The following is a 26,436-nucleotide window of genomic DNA, read 5'->3' as shown; positions in this document are numbered from 1 at the left end:
ACTCAAGTGCAAAACACCTTGTGTGTTATTTGCACAAAACAAAATGGATGCTAACAGGTCCAAGTTTTAGACAATAATGGACAACATAAGAATAATATACAAACACGAGGAAATCTGCAGATGCTGGAAATTCAAACAACACACACAAAATGCTGGTGGAACACAGCAGGCCAGGCAGCATCTGTAGGAAGAAGCACTGTCGACGTTTCGGGCCGAGACCCTTCATCAGGATATAACAATAATATAATATAGTTTGTTATGTGCCCATACCTCTGAGCCACGATGTTACTTTTGACAAAACGTGTAAGAAGACAGTGATCAGCAAGTTTCTAACACACTGCAAATAACTGACATTACCAAGTCATATCTGATTTACATTGTCATAAGTGAAATTGCAAATTTAATTATATCTTGAACTATTTTCACATTTCAGCAGTTCTAAAATCATTGGAAAAAGAGGCCTGAAGGCCCTAAGTAATATTAGGAGATAGTACTAATCTGTATTACTTCTATTTTTTTTAATGATAAAATCATCTTTTTGTCACTGCTTATTACATTTTTATATCTCTCACCTTGCTAATTCAGGAATCTTGGGTAACACAGCTTTTGGTTGAATAAATATATTTCGATATTGCTGTAGGAATTCTTTGTGGGCTTCAGGTGTACTTTTGAAATTATCCCTAAAAATGAATAAAACACTGGTTTATTTGGAAGTTTCATTAATTCTATCAAAAACAAATAAAACAGCCTTCATTTTTCAAATCAGTAGACAAGTAAAACAATCTTGATAAAGTATCAGTGATGTATTGTAAAGGAATTAAAAGAAAACAAGACACTACCATGCTGTGAAACACAACAAATTAACAACTTTGACTTAAAAAAAACATAAAATAGACACAAGAAAGACTGCAGCAAAAAGCAAACTACTGGAGGAATTCACTGGGTCAAGCAGCATCCCTGAAAAAGGTTTTTGTTTCCTGAATCACCATTGTTATGTGATTATAGCAGCTGCTGCCTCTGGTGTCTCCACTTACCACATTCCAGCCTCTGATTCTATCTCCAACGCAGTACCCCAAACCTGGCTCCATCTGTTTTTAAACATAGCAAATTCCACAGATGCTGGAAATATTGATGCAGCCCGAAACATCAACTGTTTATTCCCCTTTATGGATGCTGCCTGACTTGCTGAGTTCCTCAAACATATTGTGTGAATTGCTTTCCATGTTTTTTCCCCATCTCTCATTCTGCCATTAATTATCACCCACCAGTCACCGACTTCCCAAATCTATTCCATCCTCTCCACCACCTAGCCCCATCTCCCTTCTCACCTGGTTCCATCTATCTCTTGCTGTTCACCACCACACCCCACCCTCTCACCTCTTTATATAGGTTATCTCCCCTCTCACCTCCTAGTTCAGATACAGGGCTGTCACCTGAAACATTGACCATTCCTCTGCCTTCACAGATTCTACTTGAGTTTCTCCAGCAGTTTTGTTTTGCTCAGATTACAACATCTGTGGTCCCTTGTGTCTCTACTCACTGAAAGATGTTATATCACAATAGACATGCACTTCCTCTCACATTTCCAGTGAAATCTGTTTTATTTTAGTTATTTATTAATGTCCACAAGATAATCAGATATAGGAGCAGATTTAGGCCATTTAACCCATCAAGTCTGTTCCACCATTCCATCATAGATGACTTACTATCCTTCTTACATCCATTCTCCTGCCTTCTTCCTGTAACCTTTGACACCCTAGATAATCAGGAAACTACCAACCTCCAATTTAAATGTACAGTACTCAATGACTTGATCTCCACAGTTATTCGTGGCAATGAATTCTACTTCACCACCCTCCGGCAAAAGAAGTTACTCCTCATCTCTGTTCTAAATTAACAACCATCTATTCTGAGACTGAGCAATCTGGTCCTAGAATCATCCACTATAGGAAACTTTCACTCCACATCCACTCTATCTAAGCCTTTCAATATTCAAAAGGTTTCAATAAGATTTCCCCCGTTATTCTTTTGAATTCCAGTGAGTTTGATGGTCAGAGCCATCAAACACTCCTCGTACATTAACCCTTTCATCCCCAGAATCATTCTTATGTACCTCCTCTGGACCTCCTCATTGCCAGCACATCTTAGATAAGATGCCCAAAACTACTCACAATACTCCATATGCATTATAAAGCCTCGACATGACAACCAGTCTCTGCCTATACTCAGGGAGCCATCTGTAGGTTGTATTTGGGTTTCTTGTATAATTCTGGGTCACTGGTCTTGAACGCCGCAGGATCTAGCCCTCAGCAGACTATGAATATCCTGGTTCATCCACCACTTTTGGTTTGAGTATTTCTGGTATGACTCTCGAAGATGCACACTCATCCACACAGATCTTGTTGAAGTCAGTGACAACAATAGCATATTTGTTCAGATTCAGAGATGAATTGCTGAATATTGTCCAGTCCACTGACTTAAACCAATCCTGTCAGCACTCCACCTGGTTGGACAATACCTTCTTGGTCCTCACCACTGGTGCTGTGGTCATTAGTCTCTGCCTATACGCTGGGAATAGAAGTACAGTCAGGAGATTGGATTTTCCAAAGTGTGTGTATGGGATGGCACAGTAAGTGTTCTTGATGGTGGTACAACAGCATGTTGTTTCCTCTAGTTTCACAGGTGATACACTGGTGGTTGTTGTTCACAGACTTCTTTGAGCTGGCCTTGTTGAAATCCCCCACAATGAAAGGGTGGACTGTTTTGTGCCTACTGATTACTGAGCATTGCTCCTCTAGTGCCTACCTGACATTGGGCTGAGGTGGAATGTACACCACTACCAGGATGATGCTGGAAAACTCCCTCGCCTCATCAACAATGATGATGAGTCGGAGAACAGAGAGGAAGTGATGCAGCTAGTGGACTGGTGTGAGAATAACAACCCAAGTCTGAACATGAAGACCAAGGAAATTATTGCTGACTTTAGGAAGGTGCAAATTAGCCACACCCCGCCCCCCCCCCCCCCCCCCCCCGTCATGGCTTCTCTACAAGTGCACCAAGCTCCCAGGAGTTCACATCATGGACGACTACACCTGATTCCTTAATAGCACCTTCCTGAATAAAAAGTCACACAGCAGCGCCTCCACTTCGTCAGGATATTGAGTCAAGTAAGATGGCAGGGGTGGGGGGGGGGGGTGGGGGAAGTGCCTTAGCTTAATTTTTCAGAAGCACCATTGAGAGCGTCCTGATAAATTGCATCTCCATCTGGTATGGGCGCAGTACAGCATTGGACTGGAAGTTCCTACAAAGGACATGAGAATGGCCAAGAGAATCACAGGAGTTTCCTTACCAACTATTGGGGACATTTATCAGGAGCACTGCATACGCAGGGCACTTAGTATTAGCAAGGATCCCACCCATGCATCCAGCATCCTCTTTGATTTTCTACCATCAGGCAAGAATATGATGCATTAAGACAAGAACAGTTAGGATAGGAAATGGCTTCTTCCCTCAAGCCATTAGGCTTCTGAACTTCTTGCTGCACCAGCATTCAATGTATCATCTGATAATTTGCAATGTACCCTATAATATTTAATTTATGCACTTTACTTTGTTTATGCATAATCCAGTTGTAGATTTAATTGTTACTTTCCTAGGTTATTGTTTGTCATTTGTGTTATGTGTACTTCTGCACTTTACACACTGGTCCGGAGAAACAATATTTCATTTGATAGTATATATGTATATAGTCAAATGACAATAAAATTGACTTGACACTTGACCACCAGGTAGGGTGTGCAGGACTGAGACAGAACCACCATAATGAATTAATCATAAAGCATACACTACCTCCTCTGCCTTTAAAAGACTGAGTTGTTCTGTCTTTGTGGAGAATGGTAAAGCTATCAAGCTACAGCACTTCATCCAAAATAGTGGGGTTAGTTATGTTTCTGTGAAGCAAAGTACACAACAGTCCCTGATGTCCCTCTGGTATAGCAATCTTGTAAACTTATAGTAATAATTCCCCCCCCCCCCCCAGAGGCGGTACATTCACCAGCAGGATAGTTAGGGCTCAGGTCTTAAGCCTCTGTTTTTCAATAGCATTTGTAGCTTCAGCACATCCGTTTTCTTAAAGGGGGAATGCACTCACGACCCGAGTCTGAAGTCCTGGATCCATCAATTTTGAGTATCGGTAGAGTTTTTAAGCTTCTTAAAAAATGATGTTGTTACTGAAGTACCTATTGCTGTTACTGTGGATTTCAGCCGTAGTAGTCCTGAATGAGAATCATCAAATATTCCCATCGAAACTTCGCTAAAAGAGCGGCTTATCGGCGCCATCTTCAGAACATTTTACACGTTAGATATCACATTAAAAGATGCCTATTTTTAAATAAGATTTTCATTAAGGAGGGATAATTCTGAATCATAGGAAACACATACAAATAAGTATCGCTGATGCAAACAATGTATTTCACAGAAGTACAAAGTTTGGCACTAAATCACATCGGAAAATGTAACAAGCTGATCGAATACTTGGACAAATAGAGGTTTTAAAGAGCACCAGAGAAGTTAGTGCAGCTGACAATACAACATCCAATGGGGGGCAAGCTAAAATAAGCTTAAAAGCTAAGAAATATAGTTGCACAACTGAAAGTAACAGAAAAGGATGCACTGAAGGATTTGAAAATGAGAACAAAAAGATGCATGAGCTAAGACGGCTGGGTAAATAGGGAAAGATTTAAACTGGAATAATGTTATGGAATTTTAGGTAGCCTCAAATTTATCATGATTGAAAGAAGTCTGTAGTAGTGGAGCATCTTAGAGATTAGAAATAAAATGGAACAGTCTAATAAAGAGGAAACAAAAACATAGATGGAAAATGTCAGGAGCATCAGTACATCATTCCACAACACCATAATTCAGAATTAAATAGATCAGCTTAGTTACATATTCTAGTGGCTCAAATAGTCAGAGTTTTATCCTCAACTAGAATGCCATCAGCTCAAGTACTAATGGCAGTTAACTCAAAAAAATATACCTGCCTATAGCTTAGGAAATACACAACCTTTGTGTGCTACAAATCTAAATTCTATTAACAGCAAAATACAAAGGAAAATTGTCAACTTATAATGTGGTTCATAAAGTACTTGATTGCTATTCCAACCTTCTCTGAGCAAAAAAAAATACACAGAAGATTCCAAATTTGCAAAGAACCATCTACCAAAATGTAACATGTCGAGGTGTTACTTCTGAGATTTTTTCAATCTCATTTAAACAGCCACACAAGTCCAAAGGCCATTCCTACAAAAGCAGAGTGTCCATTTTAAGTTCCAGACAAGCACTCGCAACACAAATTGGTGAGTCCTCTAAGGTACTTACTTATCTTACTCTCTTGATCCTGTCTTCGTCAATATAGTGGTGCAATATTTCATAATCCATCCAACAAACTCATAAAACACCGACTGAACAATCTCATCTACAAACCATCTAATCATACCACCTTCTATCCATTGTGCAAAGGGAAGATCTTCATCTGTGCAAGGGAAATTGAGTAGCACTCAACACCTTGAGAGCTATAGAATTTCCAAACAGTATTCTCATCACCAAAATAGTTGTAGGCTGTTATCAATGACATTTGACATCTTAGCAGAAACCAAGAAATTTGATAGTCTGATAGAAAATTAGTTTGATAGAACTAATAGTTTGATTAGTTTTATAGTTTGATAGAAATTTGATAGTATTTGAAGAAAGGCAAGCACTGCTCTATGGAAGCTTTATTATACATCATTTCAAGGAGAGGATAGTGAATAAATTTCCTAAATCATACTTGTCTAGTTTCCTAGATCAACATTCAGAATCATTCTGATAACTGTTATACTTTCCTATGATGATCTTCAGCAGCGCACAAAATAGAAACAATTCAATACTACTACATTGAATACCTGTTCTGTAGACCACTGATGTTGCATAATTTCTGCAAATTATCATAATCTATTCCTGAAAAATAGTTCATTCCTGAAAAGAAAAAAAAACAAATCTTAATTTTAAAATTGTTCACAATTTTGGCCCTAGTTAGGTAATTTGCACAACACTGTAATTCTATTTTTGTACATTAACTGCAAATGTACTTTAAACAAAGTTCTAAAAGCAACAGAATAAAATTTGTCTTTGAGTCACTGAAGTCAGTTTTAGTTCCTTCAGATCTTCTAGCAGTTAATAAAATAGTCCAGTGATTGTTTTGGTTTGAATTCAGCAAATAACAAGTGTCCTATGTCTATGATTCTAATGCTTTAAGTGTGACAGAATTTCCAAACAGCATTTCCCATGGCTAAAACAGTTGATGGTTGTTACCAGTAAAAATTTAACATGCTTCTGCAGGGAAACTTGATAACTAACATAATGTTTGAAGATGGGCAAGCATTCCCCACCTCTCCCCCAGAATTGTTATTACATATCAATTTTAGGAAGGAAAACTAAATGACTGATGCGCCATCAATAACTCTCGGAGTCGTGAGGTGAGATAGGCTTTTATTAGCTGGAAGAAAGCACTGTCAGCAGCAAGAGACCATCACACAACATCCTGGAGACTGAGAGAGAAGCAGTGCCTCCAATTGCCTTTATACAGGGGTCTGTGGGAGGAGCCACAGGAGCAGTCAGCAGGGGGGGCATGTCCAGACAGGTATAGGTTTACCACAATGACTTAATTATTCTTCAATGTTGTTAGCCACACGAATTTTCAGAATCATTCTGTTATACTTCCCTATGAGAATCAAATCAACTCTACCATTTTGAATGGTAACAGTTTGGTAAATAAGTAATTTTGGTGCTATAAAATACTAGCTGTTTTAGCAGCTGAGGAGTTAAAATTGCTATTGAAGTTTAACACCCTTGACAATGGACGCAATATAATCTTAAAGATTCTTCCCTCCGTTAAACAAGATGCTGAGGTTGAAATTAATACATTGGGCTCCGGTTAATTGGGACACATGGGGATCAGTACATTTTGGCCCAATTAAATAGCTGCCCTAATTAGCCAGGTTTCATGGAAATAGCTAAAAAAAAAGTACAAAACAAGACAAACTACCAATTAACTGAGTAACAAATTATGTATTTGAATAAAATACAGAACAAATTAGAACACTACCACTATAGCAGTACTATAAAACTCTTATTAGATCCTAATATTTATCGGAGGAATTCAGCCACTGGACTCTGCCATGCTCTTTCAATTGACTGTAAATGAACAAAATCAGCGCAAAAACCTAGGGCAGATACTGCCTTCATTGTCTTCCTGCGTGAAGTACAGTGGTGTCAAAAATCACCGCTTTTTAATTTGGCGTCCGTCGGCCAAATGTATAACACAAGCACACGCAACTGCTTGCTCCGAGTACTGTGTCGTTCACGTGACCGATGCTAGTTAGAAACAATTGCCTCCTGTCCTAATCAAGCGGTATTGTGTTCCAAAGAAACAAAGGGAATCCCGACTATTTGCTTATTTGGATTTTGTTCTTTAAAAGTTGCCCCAAATAAGTGGCTGCTCTGATTAACCGAAAGCACAATGAATTCACCGTATTCAGAGCGAATGTCTGGAGGAGAGCCCGAATTTACTTGTTTGACATCCAGAAATGACACACGTTAGTGTCTTCTTGAAACATTATCGCACTTCTTGTGAAGCTATTCCCATGGTGTTTTTCAGTAGGGAGAATAGTATTTATAGCAAGCGGCTATAAAGTTATAGCAATTTACTTCCAAATTAGGATGGCATGCAACTCAAATGGAAAGTTGCAGGTGACTGCGTACCCATAAAATTCAGCTATTGCCCCACTTGGTAAAAAAAAGGTTGAGCGTTTTCAAGGTGCTTGTAGACGAGTTTGCACAAGTGATTGCAGCCTGCCTTGTCGATGAAACATGCTGTAGTCATAATGTACCGGTGGTGGAAAATGAATGTATTAACCCAATAAATATTTTAATGAAGTTGTGTTTTAAGGCGTTCTCTTGAATTTAATGCTTAAGCTGCTAAACCGATACGAGACATTGCGCTAGCTCAGAACATGAGCCACTAAGTACATCGTTCTACGCTAACCCGAAAACTGTCACAGTTAGGGCTCTTCTCCAGCCGCTGCCCTACGCCTGAACAAGGGCAACATTACCAGCACGCCCTACCCCAGGGAATCTCAATGCGTGCCATGAGTCTCAGGGTGGCTACCACCGCAGCGGGGAAATATCTCAGCGCTCTTACCGGGAGTCAGAGCCAACCGGCACCCGAAGCAACTTCTTCCTTCCAGCTATCTGCAGGCCCGGTTGCTGCCGGTCTCCACGGCAACGGCACCGCGTCGCTACGTAACGCCACCAAGTCTCGCGGGCGGAGAAACGTCTTCCACAAGTTCAGTGTCTAAGCCAAGGTTCTGGACAATTTAATCTGTAGTAATACTGGAGTTACGCAAGCATGTACAGTTCTGTACAAAAGTCTTAGGCACATGTATATATTGCTAGGGTGCCTAAGACAGTACCGTATTTGTCAAAGTGGAGCGGACAGTTAATTTGTAAATCCGACGCGAGCAAAGGAAATTGGGAATGGCAAGGGATGTGTAACTGGTGGCAGAGAAACAGTGCAGGCACACCTAGCCCTGAGTCACCAAGCAAGATCATTTGATTCCAAACAATTGATTTATTGATCATTACAGAATGTCTCTGGTGCTTCCCGCTCTCTCCCTTCCCCAACCATGATTCCCTTCTCCTTGCCCTCTTCCCACTCTCAGCCCACAATAGAGACCAATATCAGAAACAAGTTTATCATCACTCACATTTGCCATAACATTTTATGCAGCAGCAGTATAGTGCAATACATAAAATTACTACAGTACTATGCAGAATTCTAGGCATCCTAGATATAGATGTGTGCGTGTGACTGCGCACGCGCTTAAGATTTTTGCACAGTATTGTATATTATAACAACTTCAGATTTCCTTTATCATTCCAACTTTCACTTATTATATTAAGCCACAAAGTTCATGGCTTGGACAAATACTACGTTAAGTATAGCTATATAGGACCCTGGTCAGACCCCACTTGGAGAACTGTGCTCAGTTCTGGTCGCCTCGCTACAGGAAGGATGTGGAAGCCATAGAAAGGGTGCAGAGGAGATTTACAAGGGTGTTGCCTGGATTGGGGAACATGCCTTATGAGAATAGGTTGAACGAACTCGGCCTTTTCTCCTTGGAGCGACGGAGGACGAGAGGTGACCTGATTGAGGTGTATAAGATGATGAGAAGCATTGATCATGTGGATAGTCAGAGGCTTTTTTCCCCAGGGCTGAAATGGTTGCCACAAGAGGACACAGGTTTAAGGTGCTGGGAGTAGATACAGAGGAGATGTCAGGGGCAAGTTTTTTTACTCAGAGGGTGGTGAGTGCGTGGAATGGGCTGTCAGCAACGATGGTGGAGGCGGATACGATAGGGTCTTTTAAGAGACTTTTGGATAGGTACATGGAGCTTAGAAAAATAGAAGACTATAGGTAAGCCTAGTAATTTCTAGGGTAGGGACATGTTCGGCACAACCTTGTGGGCCGAAGAACCTGTATTGTGCTGTAGGTTTTCTATGTTTCTATGGGATGAATTCTCAGATTCACTGCACAGGTTTATAGTCTTTGAATTATAAGCTCGAAGCTCAGCTTGTAATGGTTTTTCATGGGCTGTGGCTCCTGGTGTCTCAGAACACCATTTTTCATATTTTTCGGAAGTCTCCAGTCTTCCGAAGGTTTAATTCGTTCTTAGCCCAACTCAGAACTCTCATGATTCTGGAATTACTCATTGTCACTCATCCAGGCGCTGAGTAAGCAAAACACGCCTTCTTTCCTTTTCAAATTAGAGCGTTCTTAATTGATAAAATAATGCATATTTGTACTTGTGATTTCCAGGCACACTTACTTTGTTTCTACGTGGGTCACCACGGTAGCGGCAGTAAGCGTGACACTGTACAACTCGAGACGTCGGAGCTCAATTCCGCAGGTCAGATCACAGATTATTGGAGTATTAACGCATTATCCTTTAATGTGGTAAACTGTCACAAAGCACCTCATACAAGAACTGTGGGGGAAAAAAAGGGGGGGAAATGGCATCAAGGCCAATTAAGGAGATGCTGGTGCAACGGACTAAAAGTGTGAACATAAACCAAGTCACTAATGTAGTATTTATATTATATATTATTAAGATTGCTTTAAATAATTACTGTATCATGCCTGTGCTGCTTTAAATTTGGTAATGTATGTGCTAACACGACACTAGCCAGTGTAAGACATGCTTTAAAGTTTTGCCTGCCTCTATGGAAAAAGCAACATCAGACTCTCATTGTTACAGTCAGAAGAGCAGGGTGAGCTGTCTTAATTACTATAGTCCAGTAGCACTTAAATCCAGTGAAGTGCTTTGAGAGGTTGCTTATTGTTAGCCCTGTCTTAGCAAGGACTTGGGCCCTCTGCAATTTGCCTGTTGCCATATTGTTTATGAGAGACTTGATTTTTAGTCTTGGATCACCTGGACAATACAATGTTAGGATTGTGTTTGTTCACTGCCACTCAGAATTTAACAGTTATTCCCACAGTTCTCATCAAAAAGCTCCAGTTCCTGGGCCTCTATCTCCTTCTGTAACCGGATCCTCAACTTCCTAACCGATAGGACACAACCTGTGCAGATCAGAAACAACATCTCCACCTCGCTGGCGATCAATGCTGGCACACTTCAGCCCACCGCTCTACTGTCTCTACACCCATGACTATGTGGTTAGGCACAGTTCAAAAGGCATCTGTAAATTTGCTGATGATTCTTGGCAAAACTTCAGATAGTGATGAGAGGGGATACAGGAGCAAGATATATCAGCTAGTTGAGTGGTGTTACAGCAACAAATTTGCATTCAGTGGCTGTAAGACCAAAGAACTGATCACGGACTTCCGAATGGGTAAAGCAAGGGAACACACAATAGTCCTCATCAAGGGATCAGATGTGGCAAGTGTGAGCAATTTCAAGCTCCTTGGCATCAACATTTCTAAGGATCTATCCTCGGCCCAACATATTGATGTAATGTGACTATATTGAATTAAGAGTTTAAGGAAAACTGGTATGTCACTAAAAACATTCAATTTTTTACAGATGTACTGTAGAGAGCTTTATAACCAGCTGCATTACCATCCGGTATAGGGAGGGAGGGGGGAAACTACTGCACAGGATCCAAGTAAGCTGAAAAGAGTTGTAAACTTAGTCAACTCCATTGTGAGCACCAGTCTCCATAGTATCCAGAACATCTTCAAGGAGTGATACCTCAAAAAGGCAGTGTTCATCATCAAGGTCCCCAACACCCAGGTCATACCTTGTCTTCATTGCCATCATCAGGAAAGAGGTAGAGAAACCTAAAGACACACAATCAATGATTCAGGAAAAGCTTCTTCCCATCTGCCATCTGATTTCTGAATGGACATTGAACCTATGAACACTACCTCACTACTTTTATTACTTAATTTAACGATTTAATAGATACAATTACTGTAACAGTTTTTTCCTATTGTTATGTATTGCTCCCAAAAGTCAACAAATGTCATGATATATACTGATGATTAATTCTGATTCTGTAGACTTTTATTTCCTGAGTTGAGGATGCAATTAAGACTCAATTGTATTAGTAGTTCTAGATTCATAGATAGATAGATAGATAGATAGATACTTTATTCATCCCCATGGGGAAATTCAACATTTTTTCCAATGTCCCATACACTTGTTGTAGCAAAAACTCATTACATACAATACAATACTTAACTCAGTAATAATATGATATGCATCTAAATCACTAGCTCAAAAAGCATTAATAATAGCTTTAAAAAGTTCTTAAGTCCTGGCAGTTGAATTGTAAAGCCTAATGGCATTGGGGAGTATTGACCTCTTCATCCTGTCTGAGGAGCATTGCATCGACAGTAACCTGTCGCTGAAACTGCTTCTCTGTCTCTGGATGGTGCTATGTAGAGGATGTTCAGGGTTTTCCATAATTGACCATAGCCTACTCAGCGCCCTTCGCTCAGCTACCGATGTTAAACTCTCCAGTACTTTGCCCACGACAGAGCCCGCCTTCCTTATCAGCTTATTAAGACGTGAGGCGTCCTTCTTCTTAATGCTTCCTCCCCAACACGCCACCACAAAGAAGAGGGCGCTCTCAACAACTGACCTATAGAACATCTTCAGCATCTCACTGCAGACATTGAATGACGCCAACCTTCTAAGGAAGTACAGTCGACTCTGTGCCTTCCTGCACAGATCTAGATAGATTATCTAGATAAAGATGATTGATTTCCTTTCCTGAAGGAAGATTAGTGAACTAGTTAGCTTGTTACAAAATGCTGGTAATTATATGGATATATTATGATTAGAAACATAGAAAACATCCAGCACAATACAGGCCCTTCAGCCCACAAAACTGTGCTGAACATGTCCCTACCTTAGAACTACTGAGGCTTTACCCATAGCCCTCTATTTTTCTAAGCTCCACATAGCCATCCAACAGTCTCTTAAAAGGCCCCATCATTTCCACATCCACCTCAGCTGCCAGGAGCCCATTCCACGCACTCACCACTCTCTCCTTAAAAAAAAACTTACCCCTGACATCGCCTCTGTACCTACTTCCAAGCACCTTAAAACAATGTTTTCTCATGCTAGCCATTTCAGCCCTGGGGAAAAGCCTCTGACTGTCCACACGATCAATGCCTCTCATCATCTTGTACACCTCTATCCGGTCACCTCTCATTCTCCGTTGTTCTAAGGAGAAAAGGCCACGTTCACTCAACCTACTCTCATAAGGCATGCTCCCCAGTCCAGGCAACATCCTTGTAAATCTCCTCTGCACACTTTCTATGGTTTCCACATCTTTTCTGCAGTGAGGCAACCAGAATTAAGTACAGTACTCTAAGCGGGGTCTGACCAGGGTCCTGTATAGCTGCAACATTACCTCTCGGCTCTTAAACTCAATCCCACAATTGATGAAGGCTAATGCACCGTATGCCTTCTTAACCACAGTCCATCTGTGCAGCAGCTTTGAGTGTTCTATGGACTTGGACCCCAAGATCCCTCTGATCTTCCACACCACCAAGAGTCTGACCATTTATACTATATTCTGCCATCATATTTGACCTACCAAAATGAGCCACCTCACACTTATCTGGGTTGAGCTCCATCTGCCACTTCTCAGCCCAGTTTTGCATCCTATCAATGTCCTGCTGTAACCTCTGACAGCCCTCCACACTATCCACAACACCCCTAACCTTTGTATCATCAGCAACTAACCCATCCCTCCACTTCCTCATCCAGGTCATTTATAAAAATCACAAAGAGTAGGGGTCCCAGAACAGATCCCTGAGGCACATCACTGGTCACCGGCCTCCATGCAGAATAAAACCCAGCTACAACCATGCTATGCCTTCTGTGGACAAGGCAGTTCTGGATCCACAAAGCAAGGTCCCCTTGGATCCCATGCCTCTCTACTTTCTCAATAAGCCTTGCATGGGGTACCATATCAAATGCCTTGCTGAAATCCATATACACTACATCTACCATCATCAATGTGCTTAGTCACATCCTCAAAAAATTCAATCAGGCTCGTAAGCCATGACCTGCCTTTGACAAAGCCATGCTGACTATTCCTAATTATGATAACTATTTTTAATTCTCTATCAATTGAACTTAATTTCCCCATTTACTATAGTGGGATTTCCTACCTCTATCAATGGCCCAGAATTCTGGTTGCTAGGTTAATTTAACCATTCTGCTAAATAGTCAAGATTTTCAAGCGATAACTTTTCTCAAGAATGAAAACATTTGAAAAAAAGAATTAGCATTGTATTTTAAGCTGACTTTGTAATCAAGGTATGATTGGATCTCATTAAGCACAGAGAACAATCTGCTGCTTCCTCACAGGGTGATCATCTTGAGCAGATAATGGATGATTTAAAGTACTTGATCAGCAGGGATCAAATTATAGAATCAAGAGTGCACTCTGGGGAAATGAGTACTATCTAAAACAGAGTTTTCCCTGGAAAAGTGCATACAAACCTTCAAAGCAAACCAAAACAAGTCTTGAAATGTTGGATGGCTAACAGTTATAAGAACGTACTGAAGCACAAGACAAAAGACATGGAATAATTTATTCAAAAATGAAAAAAGGTAGAGACTTGATATTCATGTACTTTCATGTGGTGATTATTCTGGCCCTATAATTACTTATCTTTTTGGATATTTGCCTCTCTTTTTCCATTACTTAAAATGAGAGCATTCTGGCCACTTATATACAATTAACAATTTGGAAGAGAGGACCAAGTATAATGTACCTGGATTTAATGATGACACTAAATTGAATAGAAAAGCAAATTGCACAGATGATGCAGAGAGTCTGTACAGAGAGATATAGGTAGGTTAAGTGAGTAAGAAAGGGCCTGCCAGATGGGGTACAATGTTGATAAATGTGAAGTCACACAATTTGGAAGAAAAAAAAAGATCAGGTTAATTTAAGTGGTACAAGATTGCAGTATGCTGTTGTGCAAGAGGGACTTGAAAATACTTGTGCATGAATCGCAAAAAGTTGGTTTGCAAATGCAACAGAGTATCCAGACGGCAAATGGAATGTTAGCCTTCACTGAGATGCATTGAACATGTGAGTAACACACACAAAATGCTGCAAGTCGCCAGGTCATGCAGCATCTATGGAGAGAAATGAATAGCATTTCAGGCCAAGACTCTTCATCAGGATTGGAAAGGAATGAGGAAGAAGGAATAAGAAGGTGAGGGCAAGAGAAGTAGTACAGTTAGTCAGATAACAATACACACAAAATGCTGGTGGAACACAGCAGGCCAGGCAGCATCTATAGGGAGAAGCGCTGTCGATGTTTCGGGCCAAGACCCTTCGTCAGGACTAACCGAAAGGAAAGATAGTAAGAGATTTGAAAGTAGTGGGGGGAGGGGAAAATGTGAAATGATAGGAGAAGACCAGAGGGGGTGGAATGAAGCTAAGAGCTGGAAAGGTGATTGGCGAAAGGGATACAGAGCTGGAGAAGGGAAAGGATCATGGGACAGGAGGCCTCAGGAGAAAGAAAGGGCGGGGGGAGCATCAGAGGGAGATGGAGAACAGGCAAACAACTAAATATGTCAGGGATGGGGTAAGAAGGGGAGGAGGGGCATTAACAGAAGTTAGAGAAGTCAATGTTCATGCCATCAGGTTGGAGGCTACCCAGCCGGTATATAAGGTGTTGTTCCTCCAACCTGAGTTTGGATTCATTTTAACAGTAGAGGAGGCCATGGATAGACATATCAGAATGGGAATGGGATGTGGAATTAAAATGTGTGGCCACTGGAAGGTCCTGCTTTTTCTGGCGGACCGAGCGTAGGTGCTCAGAGAAACGGTCTCCCAGTCTGCGTCGGGTCTCACCAATATATAAAAGGCCACACTGGGAGTACCAGACACAGTATACCACACCAGCCGACTCACAGGTGAAGTGTCGCCTCACCTGGAAGGACTGTCTGGGGCCCTGAATGGTGGTGAGGGAGGAAGTGTAAGGGCAGGTGTAGCACTTGTTCCGTTTACAAGGATAAGTGCCAGGAGGGAGATCAGTGGGAAGGATAAGGGGGGACGAGTGGACAGGGGAGTCACGTAGGGAGCGATCCCTGCGAAAAGCAGAAGGGGGGGTGGGAGGGAAAAATGTGTTTGGTAATGGGATCCCGTTGGAGGTGGCGGAAGTTATGGAGAATTATATGTTGGACCTGGAGGCTGGTCGGGTGGTAGGTAAGGACAAGGGGAACCCTATCCCAAGTGGGGTGGCGGGTGGATGGGGTGAGGGCAGATGTGCGGGAAATAGGAGAGATGCGTTTGAGAGCAGAGTTGATGGTGGACGAAGGGAAGCCCCTTTGTTTAAAAAAGGAAGACATCGCCTTCGTCCTGGAATGAAAAGCCTCACCTTGAGAGCAGATACGGTGGAGACGGAGGAATTGTGAGAAGGGGATAGCATTTTTGCAAGAGACGGGGTGGGAAGAAGAATAGTCCAGGTAGCTGTGAGGGTCTGTAGGCTTATAGTAGATATCAGTAGATAGGCCGTCTCCAGAGATGGAGACAGAAAGATCAAGAAAGGGGAGGGAGGTGTCGGAAATGGACGAGGTAAATTTGAGGGTAGGGTAAAAGTTGGAGGCAAAGTTAATGAAGTCGACGAGCTCAGCATGCGTGCAAGAGGCAGCGTCAATGCAGTCGTCGATGTAGCGAAGGAAAAGAGGGGGATGGATATCCGTATAGACTTGGAACATGGACTGTTCCACAAAGCCAACAAAAAGGCAGGCATAACTGGGACCCATACGGGTGCCCATGGCTACACCTTTGGTTTGGAGGAAGTGGGAGGAGCCAAAGGAGAAATTGTTGAGAGTAAGAACTAATTCCGCCAGACGGAGGAGAGTGGTGGTAGAGGGGAATTGGTTAGGTCTGGAATCCAAAAAAAAGCAAAGAGCTTCGAGACCATCTCGGTGGGGGATGGAGGTATATAGGGTCTGGACGTCCATGGTGAAAATAAGACGGTGGGGGCCAGAGAACTTAAAATCATTGAAAAAATTCAAAGCATGAGAAGTGTAACGAACATAGGTGGGAAGAGATTGAACAAGGGGGGATAAGACAGTGTCAAGGTATGCAGAAGTTAGTTAAGTGGGGCAGGAGCAAGCTGAGACAATAGGTCTACCTGGACAAGGCAGATTTATGGATCTTGGGTAGGAGGTAGAAACGGGAAGTGCAGGGTGTGGGAACTATGAGGTTGGTGGCAGTGGATGGGAGATCCCCAGAGCTGATAAGATTGGTGATGGTATAGGAGACAATGTCCTGGTGCTCCTTAGTGGGATCATGATCAAGGGGTAAATAAGAGGAGGTATCAGAGAGTTGTCACTGTGCCTCGGCCAGGTAGAGGTCAGTACGCCAGACAACAACAGCTTCCCCCCCTTATCAACAGGTTGGGATTGGTGCGGAGGGAGCGGAGAGCAGAGTGCTCGGAAGGAATGAGGTTGGAATTGGAACAGGGTGTGGTGAAGTCAAGATGGTTGATGTCCCATCGGCAATTAGCAATAAAGAGTCAGTCAGATGATAGGTAAAACCGGGTGAAGGAGGAAGGCAGGTGTGGGGGGGGGAATGAAACGAGAAGCTGGGAGGTGATAGGTGGAACAGTAAAGGGTGAAGACGAAAGTATCTAATAGGAAAGAGGAGTGGACCATGGCAGCAATGGAAGGAGGAGGGACACCTGAGGGAGATGACAGGCAGGTGAGGAGAAGAAAAAGGAGAGCCAGAAATTGGGAATGGAAAAGAGAGAATGGGGAGGGTGGAGGAATTACCAGAAGTTAGAGAAATCGACGTTCAAGCCATCAGGTTACAGGCTACCTGACAAAATATGAAGTGTTGTTCCTTTAACCTGTAGGAGGTCTCATCTTGGCAATAGAGGAGGCCATAGACCAGTATGTCGGAATGCAAAGGTTTTAAAGGTATAAAAGGTACAATTTAATGTCAGAGAAATGTATACAATATACATCCTGAAATGCTTTTTCTTCGCAACCATCCATGAAAACAGCGGAGTGCCCCATAGAATGAACGACAGTCAAATGTTAGAACCCCAAGGTCCCCCCAGCTCCCCTCCCTCCTGCGCGTATGTCAGGAATGGACAGGAGGAGGAGTATAGGAAACTGATACAGGACTTTGTGATATGGTGCAACTCAAACTACCTGCGTCTCAATATCACCAAGACCAAGGAGATGGTGGTGGACTTTAGGAGATCTAGGCCTCATATGGAGCCAGTGATCATTAATGGAGAATGTGTGCAGCAGGTTAAGACCTACAAGTACCTGGGAGTACAGTTAGACGAGAAGCTAGACTGGACTGCCAACACAGATGCCTTGTGCAGGAAGGCACAGAGTCGACTGTACTTCCTAAGAAGGTTGGCGTCATTCAATGTCTGTAGTGAGATGCTGAAGATGTTCTATAGGTCCGTTGTGGAGAGCGCCCTCTTCTTTGTGGTGGCGTGTTGGGGAGGAAGCATTAAGAAGAGGGACGCCTCACGTCTTAATAAGCTGGTAAGGAAGGCGGGCTCTGTCGTGGGCAAAGTACTGGAGAGTTTAACATTGGTAGCTGAGCGAAGGGCGCTGAGTAGGCTACGGTCAATTATGGATAACTCTGAACATCCTCTACATAGCACCATCCAGAGACAGAGAAGCAGTTTCAGCGACAGGTTACTATCGATACAATGCTCCTCAGACAGGATGAAGAGGTCAATACTCCCCAATGCCATTAGGCTTTACAATTCTACCGCCAGGACTTAAGAACTTTTTAAAAGCTATTATTAATGCTTTTTGAGATAGTGATTTAGATGCATATCATATTTTTTACTGAGTTAAGTATTGAATGTAATTAGTTTTGCTACAACAAGTGTATGGGACATTGGAAAAAAGTTGAATTTCCCCATGGGGATGAATAAAGTATCTATCTATCTATCTATCTATCTAAGCAGCAGCAAAGCAACAATCCCCCCTCCCCCACCAGCAAAAGAAAAGCATTGGCACTCGCCAGCGAGCACTGAAGCATGAGCAAAGCAACAGTAAAGGCACAGACTTGCAGTTACCCCAAGTACTACATTGTTCACCTGGCATTGTGTGTGTGTGTGTGTGTGTGTGTGTGTGTGTGTGTGTGTGTGTGTGTGTGTGTGTGTGTGTGTGTGTGTGTGTGTGTGTGTGTGTGTGTGTGTGTGTGTGTGTGTGTGTGTGTGTCTCACACACATATAAAGGAGAAAGGGATGTCTCCATTTTCACAGCGAGTGGGGAGACATAAACAACTTGCTGGTTTACGATGTTAAAAGTCCACCACGTCGCTATTTTTTTCGAACTCTGTTCTGTGCCCAAAGATCACGAATCTCTGGGCACACAGCCGCAGATATTCCGACTTCCCCGAAGGTACACAGGTCTCCTGTCGTGACACCAACCCTCGATCCGCCCATTCCAGAGGCCTGAAAGCCATCTATCAAAGCCCAGCTGAATACTTAGGCTGAGCTCTTTGCGTGCCGAACAACAGCCAGTCCTGAAACCCTGAGAGCAGGTCCCATTCCCGCAAAGAACCGTCGTCAGCATGTGACTCCAGGTCAGGGTTTCAAAAGAACCCTGAAAGGGGAAAATAAAGACATTAAAGATTGAAATAGAGCTGTTTCCGAAGATGCAAGCAAAGGAGTCAGCGTTTAGTGCCATCATCGCTCCACTCCGCTCCGCCTTCTTGAATGGGATGTAGAATTAAAATTGTTGGCCTCCGGGAAATCCTACCAATTCAATTCGATTCGATTCGTTATTCCAGGATCAAGATGCAAAACACAGTACCAACAGTCATGCATAGCCCGAGGCATATGAAGGAAATCAGTAAAATACAGCCACACAACAGAAGTGCAGGCCCTGAGTCCCTGTATGCCGTATGTTGCAAACTGTGCAAAGTGCCCCACAAAGCCAACCCCCAATTTGAGTTGAGTCTCACTGATGTAGAGAAGTTGTGAGGGAACATTTCACCTTATGGATAAAAAATATTGAGCAATAGGAGCTCCAATGTTTTATTATAACATGATTAGCCTAATTTCTTCTCTTATTCAGTTTATGAAGAGTGACCTGCCATTCAGTTAAGATTATTGCATTTTTGAATGTCAATTCCAGTTACTATTATAGGTTCCTAATACAATATGCAAATATAAATTATTTTCCTATCCAGGAGTGTAGATAGGAATTTAAATGTAACATTTTTTAAGGGTTAATTACTCATGCATTATTAATAAATGCACATAGAAGAATCTTTAATATGCATCATAATTATTAGATAGTCTTTTCTGAGCATGCATCTCAAACTGCTTCATATCCTCCTATTTTTGTGGAACTGCTCATAAATACATATTAAAAATTCTTTCCTTAAATGTTATCCAAGTTGAAGCATGTGTAGTGTTTAAGGGATACTTTATTGTCAGAGAATTGACACTTCACAAGCTCTGTTAAATGATATGCTTTAAATGGAAAACAAATCAATTTTCTAGAAGAGAAGTGTTCCCTCTCAATCACAATTCATCCACCCTGTTGTTAACCTCACATCTCCTTTCCCAGAGTGTGGCTTTGTGTTGCTGCAAGAAAATTTATGTCCCTTGGCCATGTAAACATACTAATTCACTTTTTTTGCAGCAAATAATGCCACTGTTCCCCAACTGATACTAAGAAAAATGTGATTAACTTGCAATTAAACACATTGTTGTTCTGAGTATAAATTACAATAAATTAATGCTAATAGAAATAATTCTTGCAGTTGAAAGCTAATTGCTATTAGGCTACTGTACATTTGATGCTAATTTCCCAGTAAGCTTGTTATTGTGCAGGAATTGTCATAAATGAAAAAAATCCTGCCATGTGCAGAAGTTCGCTGATGACACGGCCATAGTGGGGTGTGTCAGGAATGGACAGGAGGAGGAGTATAGGAAACTGATACAGGACTTTGTGATATGGTGCAACTCAAACTACCTGCGTCTCAATGTCACCAAGACCAAGGAGATGGTGGTGGACTTTAGGAGATCTAGGCCTCATATGGAGCCAGTGATCATTAATGGAGAATGTGTGGAGCAGGTTAAGACATACAAGTATCTGGGAGTACAGTTGGACGAGAAGCTAGACTGGACTGCCAACACAGATGCCTTGTGCAGGAAGGCACAGAGTCGACTGTACTTCCTTAGAAGGTTGGCGTCATTCAATGTCTGCAGTGAGATGCTGAAGATGTTCTATAGGTCAGTTGTTGAGAGCGCCCTCTTCTTTGTGGTGGCGTGTTGGGGAGGAAGCATTAAGAAGAAGGACGCCTCACGTCTTAATAAGCTGATAAGGAAGGCGGGCTCTGTCGTGGGCAAAGTACTGGAGAGTTTAACATCGGTAGCTGAGCGAAGGGCGCTGAGTAGGCTACGGTCAATTATGGAAAACCCTGAACATCCTCTACATAGCACCATCCAGAGACAGAGAAGCAGTTTCAGCGACAGGTTACTGTCGATGCAATGCTCCTCAGACAGGATGAAGAGGTCAATACTCCCCAATGCCATTAGGCTTTACAATTCAACTGCCAGGACTTAAGAACTTTTTTAAAGCTAGTATTAATGCTTTTTGAGTTAGTGATTTAGATGCATATCATATTATTACTGAGTTAAGTATTGTATGTAATGAGTTTTTGCTACAAGAAGTGTATGGGACATTGGAAAAAATGTTGAATTTCCCCATGGGGATGAATAAAGTATCTATCTATCTATCTATCTATCTATCTAATCAGAACCTCAGTATTAAAGAAGCTCTATATGTTGCATAATCAAATATTTATCAAGGATTAACATTTCCAAAGGTATTGTAAATTATATCTTCTTTAAAAGCTATTCCTCTTTAAGTATGGTGAAACACAATTTAAATTGCTATTTATTAGAAATTGCACAGACATCCTCGATTTGCATAGGTTTCAGTGACACTGGATCCTGTGCAGGCATCACTAGCGATAACACTAACTTAATTAATTTATCTCTATGTTAAATCATGTCATATGCAACTAAGTTAAAATCTTGCAATTCAGTTTTTCATGTGCAATGTTCTTTCATGTCATGTATTAGCGCTTACCATTTTGTGTCAAATATAACCAAAAAATATGGTTTTGTGGCGACCCACTTCCTAGCGCACTCGAACCGGCTCACAATTAGCCAGCGCGCAGGCACAAAGGCCAGGTCCGCAACAAAGGCAAAAAGCCTGCGGGGGATTGTGAGTACGTGTCCCTTAGAGCATCCACGCCCGGGGAGGGCGGGATGAGGGAGGCTTTAAAGCAAGGCTGTGAAGTTCGAATAAAATTATCTTTGATTGCAGTTTACCGACTCCGTGTCGTTATTTTAGCGCTGCGTGTAGCACACCGCTACAGTTTTTTACTAATTTAAAATCAACCTATGATCTGAAATCATCTGTTCCAAATGGTTGATTGATCAATAAAAGCTTTTGTTACACATTTTATCATAAACTGTCTATGGGGTTTTACACTGGAACCAAGGAAATTAAGAGTGCACCATGTTGTTTAGAGTTCCATTGGAAACCAGTAGAAGAAAATGTAAGTCAGAATCTGAATCAGATTTATCATCGACATACCTCCTGTACCTAATCAAGGGGCAACCAACTGTATGTCTGTGGTCTTCTGTTGCTGTAGACCATTCACCTTGAACCAGTCTGGCCATTCTCCTCTGACCTCTCTCATTCACAAGGCATTTTCATCCACAAAACTCTCATTCACTGGATGTTATTTGTTTCTTTGTAAACTCTGGAGACTGTTGTACAAGAAAGTCATCAGAGATCAGCCGCTTCCGAGATGTTCAAACCATCCCATCTGGCACCAACAATCATTCCATAGTAAAAGTCTCTTAGATCACCTTTCTTTCTCTTTCTGATGTGTGGGCTGAACAATAACTGAACCTCTAGACCACATCTGCATGCTTTTATGCATTGAGTTGTTGCCACATGATTGGCTGATTAGATACTTGCATCAACAAGCAGGTGTACCTAATAAAGTGGCCACTGAATGTATATTGTGTTATTTGTTGTTTTGTGGCAGCAGTACAGTGCAAGGCATTACAATTACTCTAAGTTACGTAAATAAATAGTGTGAAAGAGGAATAACAATGTAGTGTTCAGTGTTCATGGACCATTCAGAACTCTAATGCCAGAGGTGAAAAAGATGTTCCAAAACTCTTTAAGTGTGGTTGTTGTGATGGTAATAACTGGTTCTTTGAGTCTCAACAGTAGAGGTCTGGACACACACAGTTTTAATAATAAGGAATTTATTTACAAGGGGAAGTCGGGTCAACACAAGCAATTAAATACACAGGAAACGGTGTGGGGACAGGGTACAGTTACACATACAAAGAACAAGGGAAAAGCACTACGACAGCTATCCCCCTTGACCTTGGATAGTTGCGGCTCCCTTACCAGGACAAACGATAAACCTTCCCAAGCATAAATCAATGCACTTACCTTCAATGAGGTGGTCTTTAAGAGGGACCGAGCCAGACACATGTCTCACCTTTTATAGCATGGGGCTGGGCGAGATAATCCAATTAAGGTGACCAATAATTTAGGTGTGCATTGATTAGTTGGGAGGGACCAAATGTTGATTGGCAGATGGCAGTGCGTCTGTCACGTGGCTGGTATCTCTGGATACACTCCACCTCTCGGAAGACACACCACATAGCCAACACACGAGGGTGAAACTATCACATATACCAGAAATAACCATTTTTAAGCAGCTAAGTAAATGCAGAGACACTCTTAATCAGCTGGCATGCGCAACATAGTATAAAAATGGCTATGATTACAAGGATGAGTGCGATGGACCAGTGAATGACAGTTGCCTACTACCCCTCCAGGGACCCAAACGCCCACCAATTGCCCCATGAGGTGTTGTGCTGGAGGAGCTGGTCCCTTGATTTCTGAATTTTAGCCGCCGAGTCCCGAATGTGAGCGGCCAAGTGAGTGATGTTGCTGGACTCATCAGGGATAAAGGTACAGCATTCCTTACCAACCACTGCACACGTTCCACCATCAGCAGCGAGTAGGTAGTCCAGTGCCATTCGGTTCTGCAGGGCGACCATCCTGACAGCTGTCAGTTCTGCCGCAGTTCGGGTTAGGACATCGTCCGTGTGTTGCAGTGCCACTGCCGTCTCGTTGGCCAGAGTCTCGAGCACACTGGTCATCTGGATCACCTCCCGGGACAGCCGGGCCATACCATAACTGGGAAAGGCTATCATCCAGAATCTCCCTGCCTCTGTAATAGCCCTCTTGTCCCGGTGGCCGCTGTACGCCGGATGCTCCCCAACGTCATTCAGGGGTGGATGAAGGGCACCACATATGCTGGAAAGCAGCAGCCATACCAGCTCGTGGGGAGCCACGGGTAGGCGCGATGGCCGCAGATCCAGTGGGTCCCATTTAGAGTCCAGGGAGCTCCCAGCTTAGCGCATCGTCGGCAGTGGTCACTGGGGCACCCGGGTACCAGTCTCGCTCACAGTTGCTGTGTAATCACTCTGAGGGTGGGAACTCGGGTGGAGGTCCAAGTGTAGGGAGAGAAATACCAGTTCCTGAAGCACCCACCCCATCGGGGGTCAAGGGAGATGTTGTGTAGTGGGGAGGAGAGTGGTGGGGGACTGCCCGCAGGGCCCCCCCCCCCACACAGATATATATGCCAAAGCCAGCAGGAGCAAACAGTCTGTGTAAACAGTTCATCTCAATGTCATCCAGCGGGATCGGCGTGAGTGGCAGCGCATCATCAGCGTGTGCTGAGGCCTGCAAGCAGATCCAGCAGTCCGATCTGATGGTGTTGCTGGCAAACTTGTAAGCGACCCTGAGGAAGGTGTTGGCAGCTGACACGGAGCCGAGCATCGCAGCGATCAGGAGGGATGACTGGAGTCGCACCATTGTCCTGTAGAAGGAGACGGGGGTGGAGGGGTGGGGGTAGGTGTAGGAGGAAACTCATTCCCATCTGGTTAAATGCCGGGTATGTATACAGGACAAATCAGATTTGCCCGGAATGGAAACCCAGTGGGTGTCCCCGGACTGCGCGGGACAATTTCTCCCTTTCTGGGGAGGCTCTGCGGCTGTCGGATCCATACTCTGCCCGAGTCCTCGTTCTCGGGGGGTTCAGTGGTTTCCCAGTCGGGAGAAGGGGACTGTGCCAGGTGGCGGGCCAGTGGGGATCCCCCTTGGCTAGTGGGCCGTGTGTTTAACTGGTCGATGGCCTGCTGAAGGACACTTAGCCACCCCTGCAGCGTGCGAGAGGGTGTCAGATTGCGAATTTTTTCCTTGAGCATGCCGTTCATTCTTTCAATTAAGCCCGATGCCTGGGGGTGGTGGGGTATATGGAACAGCCACGAGATCCCCGCCTCAGCCGCCCAGGTCTGGGCTTTGGTCCCAGAAAAGTGTGAGCCCTGATCGGATTGTACCTCCCATGGGACCCCATAGAGAGAGGAGAGGTGCTGTAATCCTCTGATGGTGCCGTTCTGGTCGGCCCTCTCACAGGGCACCGCCACCAGGACACCCGAGTATGTGTCCACCATCATGAGGACATACTGCTTCTTATTCTGTCGCGGGAGCGGTCCAATATAGTCGATTTACCATACCTGACCCGCTCCCGTGCCACGACCAATGTGGCCCGGTGGCCCTATTGGCCAGTCCCGTGGCTTGACTTGCTGGCAGATGGGGCAGTTATCTACAGAGGTTTTACATTGATCGAGTGTCAAGGTGACCCCGAATTGTTCAGCCCAGCGCCGCGTGCCATCGGCCCCTCAGTGGCCACCTTTGCGGTGTGCCCACGGAGCTAGTGCACTGGGGTCTGTGTGCTCACACAGCTCGTGCACTGGGGTCTGTGTGCCCACGCAGCTAGTGCACTGGGGTCGGTGTGCCCACACAGCTAGTGCACTGGGGTCTGTGTGCTCACACAGCTAGTGCACTGGGGTCTGTGTGCCCACACAGCTAGTGCACTGGGGTCTGTGTGCTCACACAGCTCGTGCACTGGGGTCTGTGTGCCCACGCAGCTAGTGCACTGGGGTCTGTGTGCCCACGCAGCTAGTGCACTGGGGTCGGTGTGCCCACGCAGCTCGTGCACTGGGGTCTGTGTGCCCACACAGCTAGTGCACTGGGGTCGGTGTGCCCACACAGCTAGTGCACTGGGGTCTGTGTGCCCACACAGCTCGTGCACTGGGGTCTGTGTGCCCACGCAGCTAGTGCACTGGGGTCTGTGTGCCCACGCAGCTAGTGCACTGGGGTCGGTGTGCCCACGCAGCTAGTGCACTGGGGTCTGTGTGCCCACGCAGCTAGTGCACTGGGGTCTGTGTGCCCATGCAGCTAGTGCACTGGGGTCGGTGTGCCCACGCAGCTAGTGCACTGGGGTCGGTGTGCCCACGCAGCTAGTGCACTGGGGTCTGTGTGCCCACACAGCTAGTGCACTGGGGTCCGTGTGCCCACACAGCTCGTGCACTGGGGTCTGTGTGCCCACGGAGCTAGTGCACTGGGGTCTGTGTGCCCATGCAGCTCGTGCCCTGGGGTCGGTGTGCCCACGCAGCTAGTGCACTGGGGTCGGTGTGCCCACGCAGCTAGTGCACTGGGGTCGGTGTGCCCACACAGCTAGTGCACTGGGGTCGGTGTGCCCACGCAGCTAGTGCACTGGGGTCGGTGTGCCCACGCAGCTAGTGCACTGGGGTCGGTGTGCCCACGCAGCTAGTGCACTGGGGTCGGTGTGCCCACGCAGCTCGTGCACTGGGGTCGGTGTGCCCACGCAGCTCGTGCACTGGGGTCTGTGTGCCCACGCAGCTAGTGCACTGGGGTCTGTGTGCCCACG

The 26,436-nt window shown here is 44.0% G+C and overlaps 1 protein-coding gene and 1 long non-coding RNA gene across 3 annotated transcripts in view; both read right to left on the bottom strand.

Annotated features, from left to right (window-relative positions):
- Positions 1-8,325, bottom strand: part of cnbd1 (cyclic nucleotide binding domain containing 1) — a 124,946-nt gene extending 116,621 nt beyond the window's left edge. Inside the window, exons 1-3 of one of the 2 annotated variants that reach the window (XM_073044407.1) lie at positions 8,240-8,325; positions 5,943-6,015; positions 573-680 (exon numbers count right to left, since the gene is read on the bottom strand). In XM_073044407.1, the coding sequence (XP_072900508.1) occupies positions 573-680; positions 5,943-6,013 (179 nt within the window). In that variant the 5' untranslated portion in view covers positions 6,014-6,015; positions 8,240-8,325. Of the gene's footprint in view, positions 1-572; positions 681-5,942; positions 6,016-8,163; positions 8,194-8,239 lie in introns of those variants that run through there. The other variant, XM_073044398.1, reaches the window with a different exon arrangement.
- Positions 1-26,436, bottom strand: part of LOC140727142 (uncharacterized) — a 960,223-nt gene that overhangs the window by 855,333 nt on the left and 78,454 nt on the right. The gene's annotated exons all lie outside the window — the stretch shown is intronic.

The sequence above is a fragment of the Hemitrygon akajei genome, chromosome 1 (assembly GCF_048418815.1).
Source record: "Hemitrygon akajei chromosome 1, sHemAka1.3, whole genome shotgun sequence".
In the NCBI taxonomy this organism is placed as follows: domain Eukaryota; kingdom Metazoa; phylum Chordata; class Chondrichthyes; order Myliobatiformes; family Dasyatidae; genus Hemitrygon; species Hemitrygon akajei.
The sequence above is the reverse complement of the archived record's forward strand: the minus strand, read 5'-3'. Positions and strand labels throughout refer to the sequence as shown.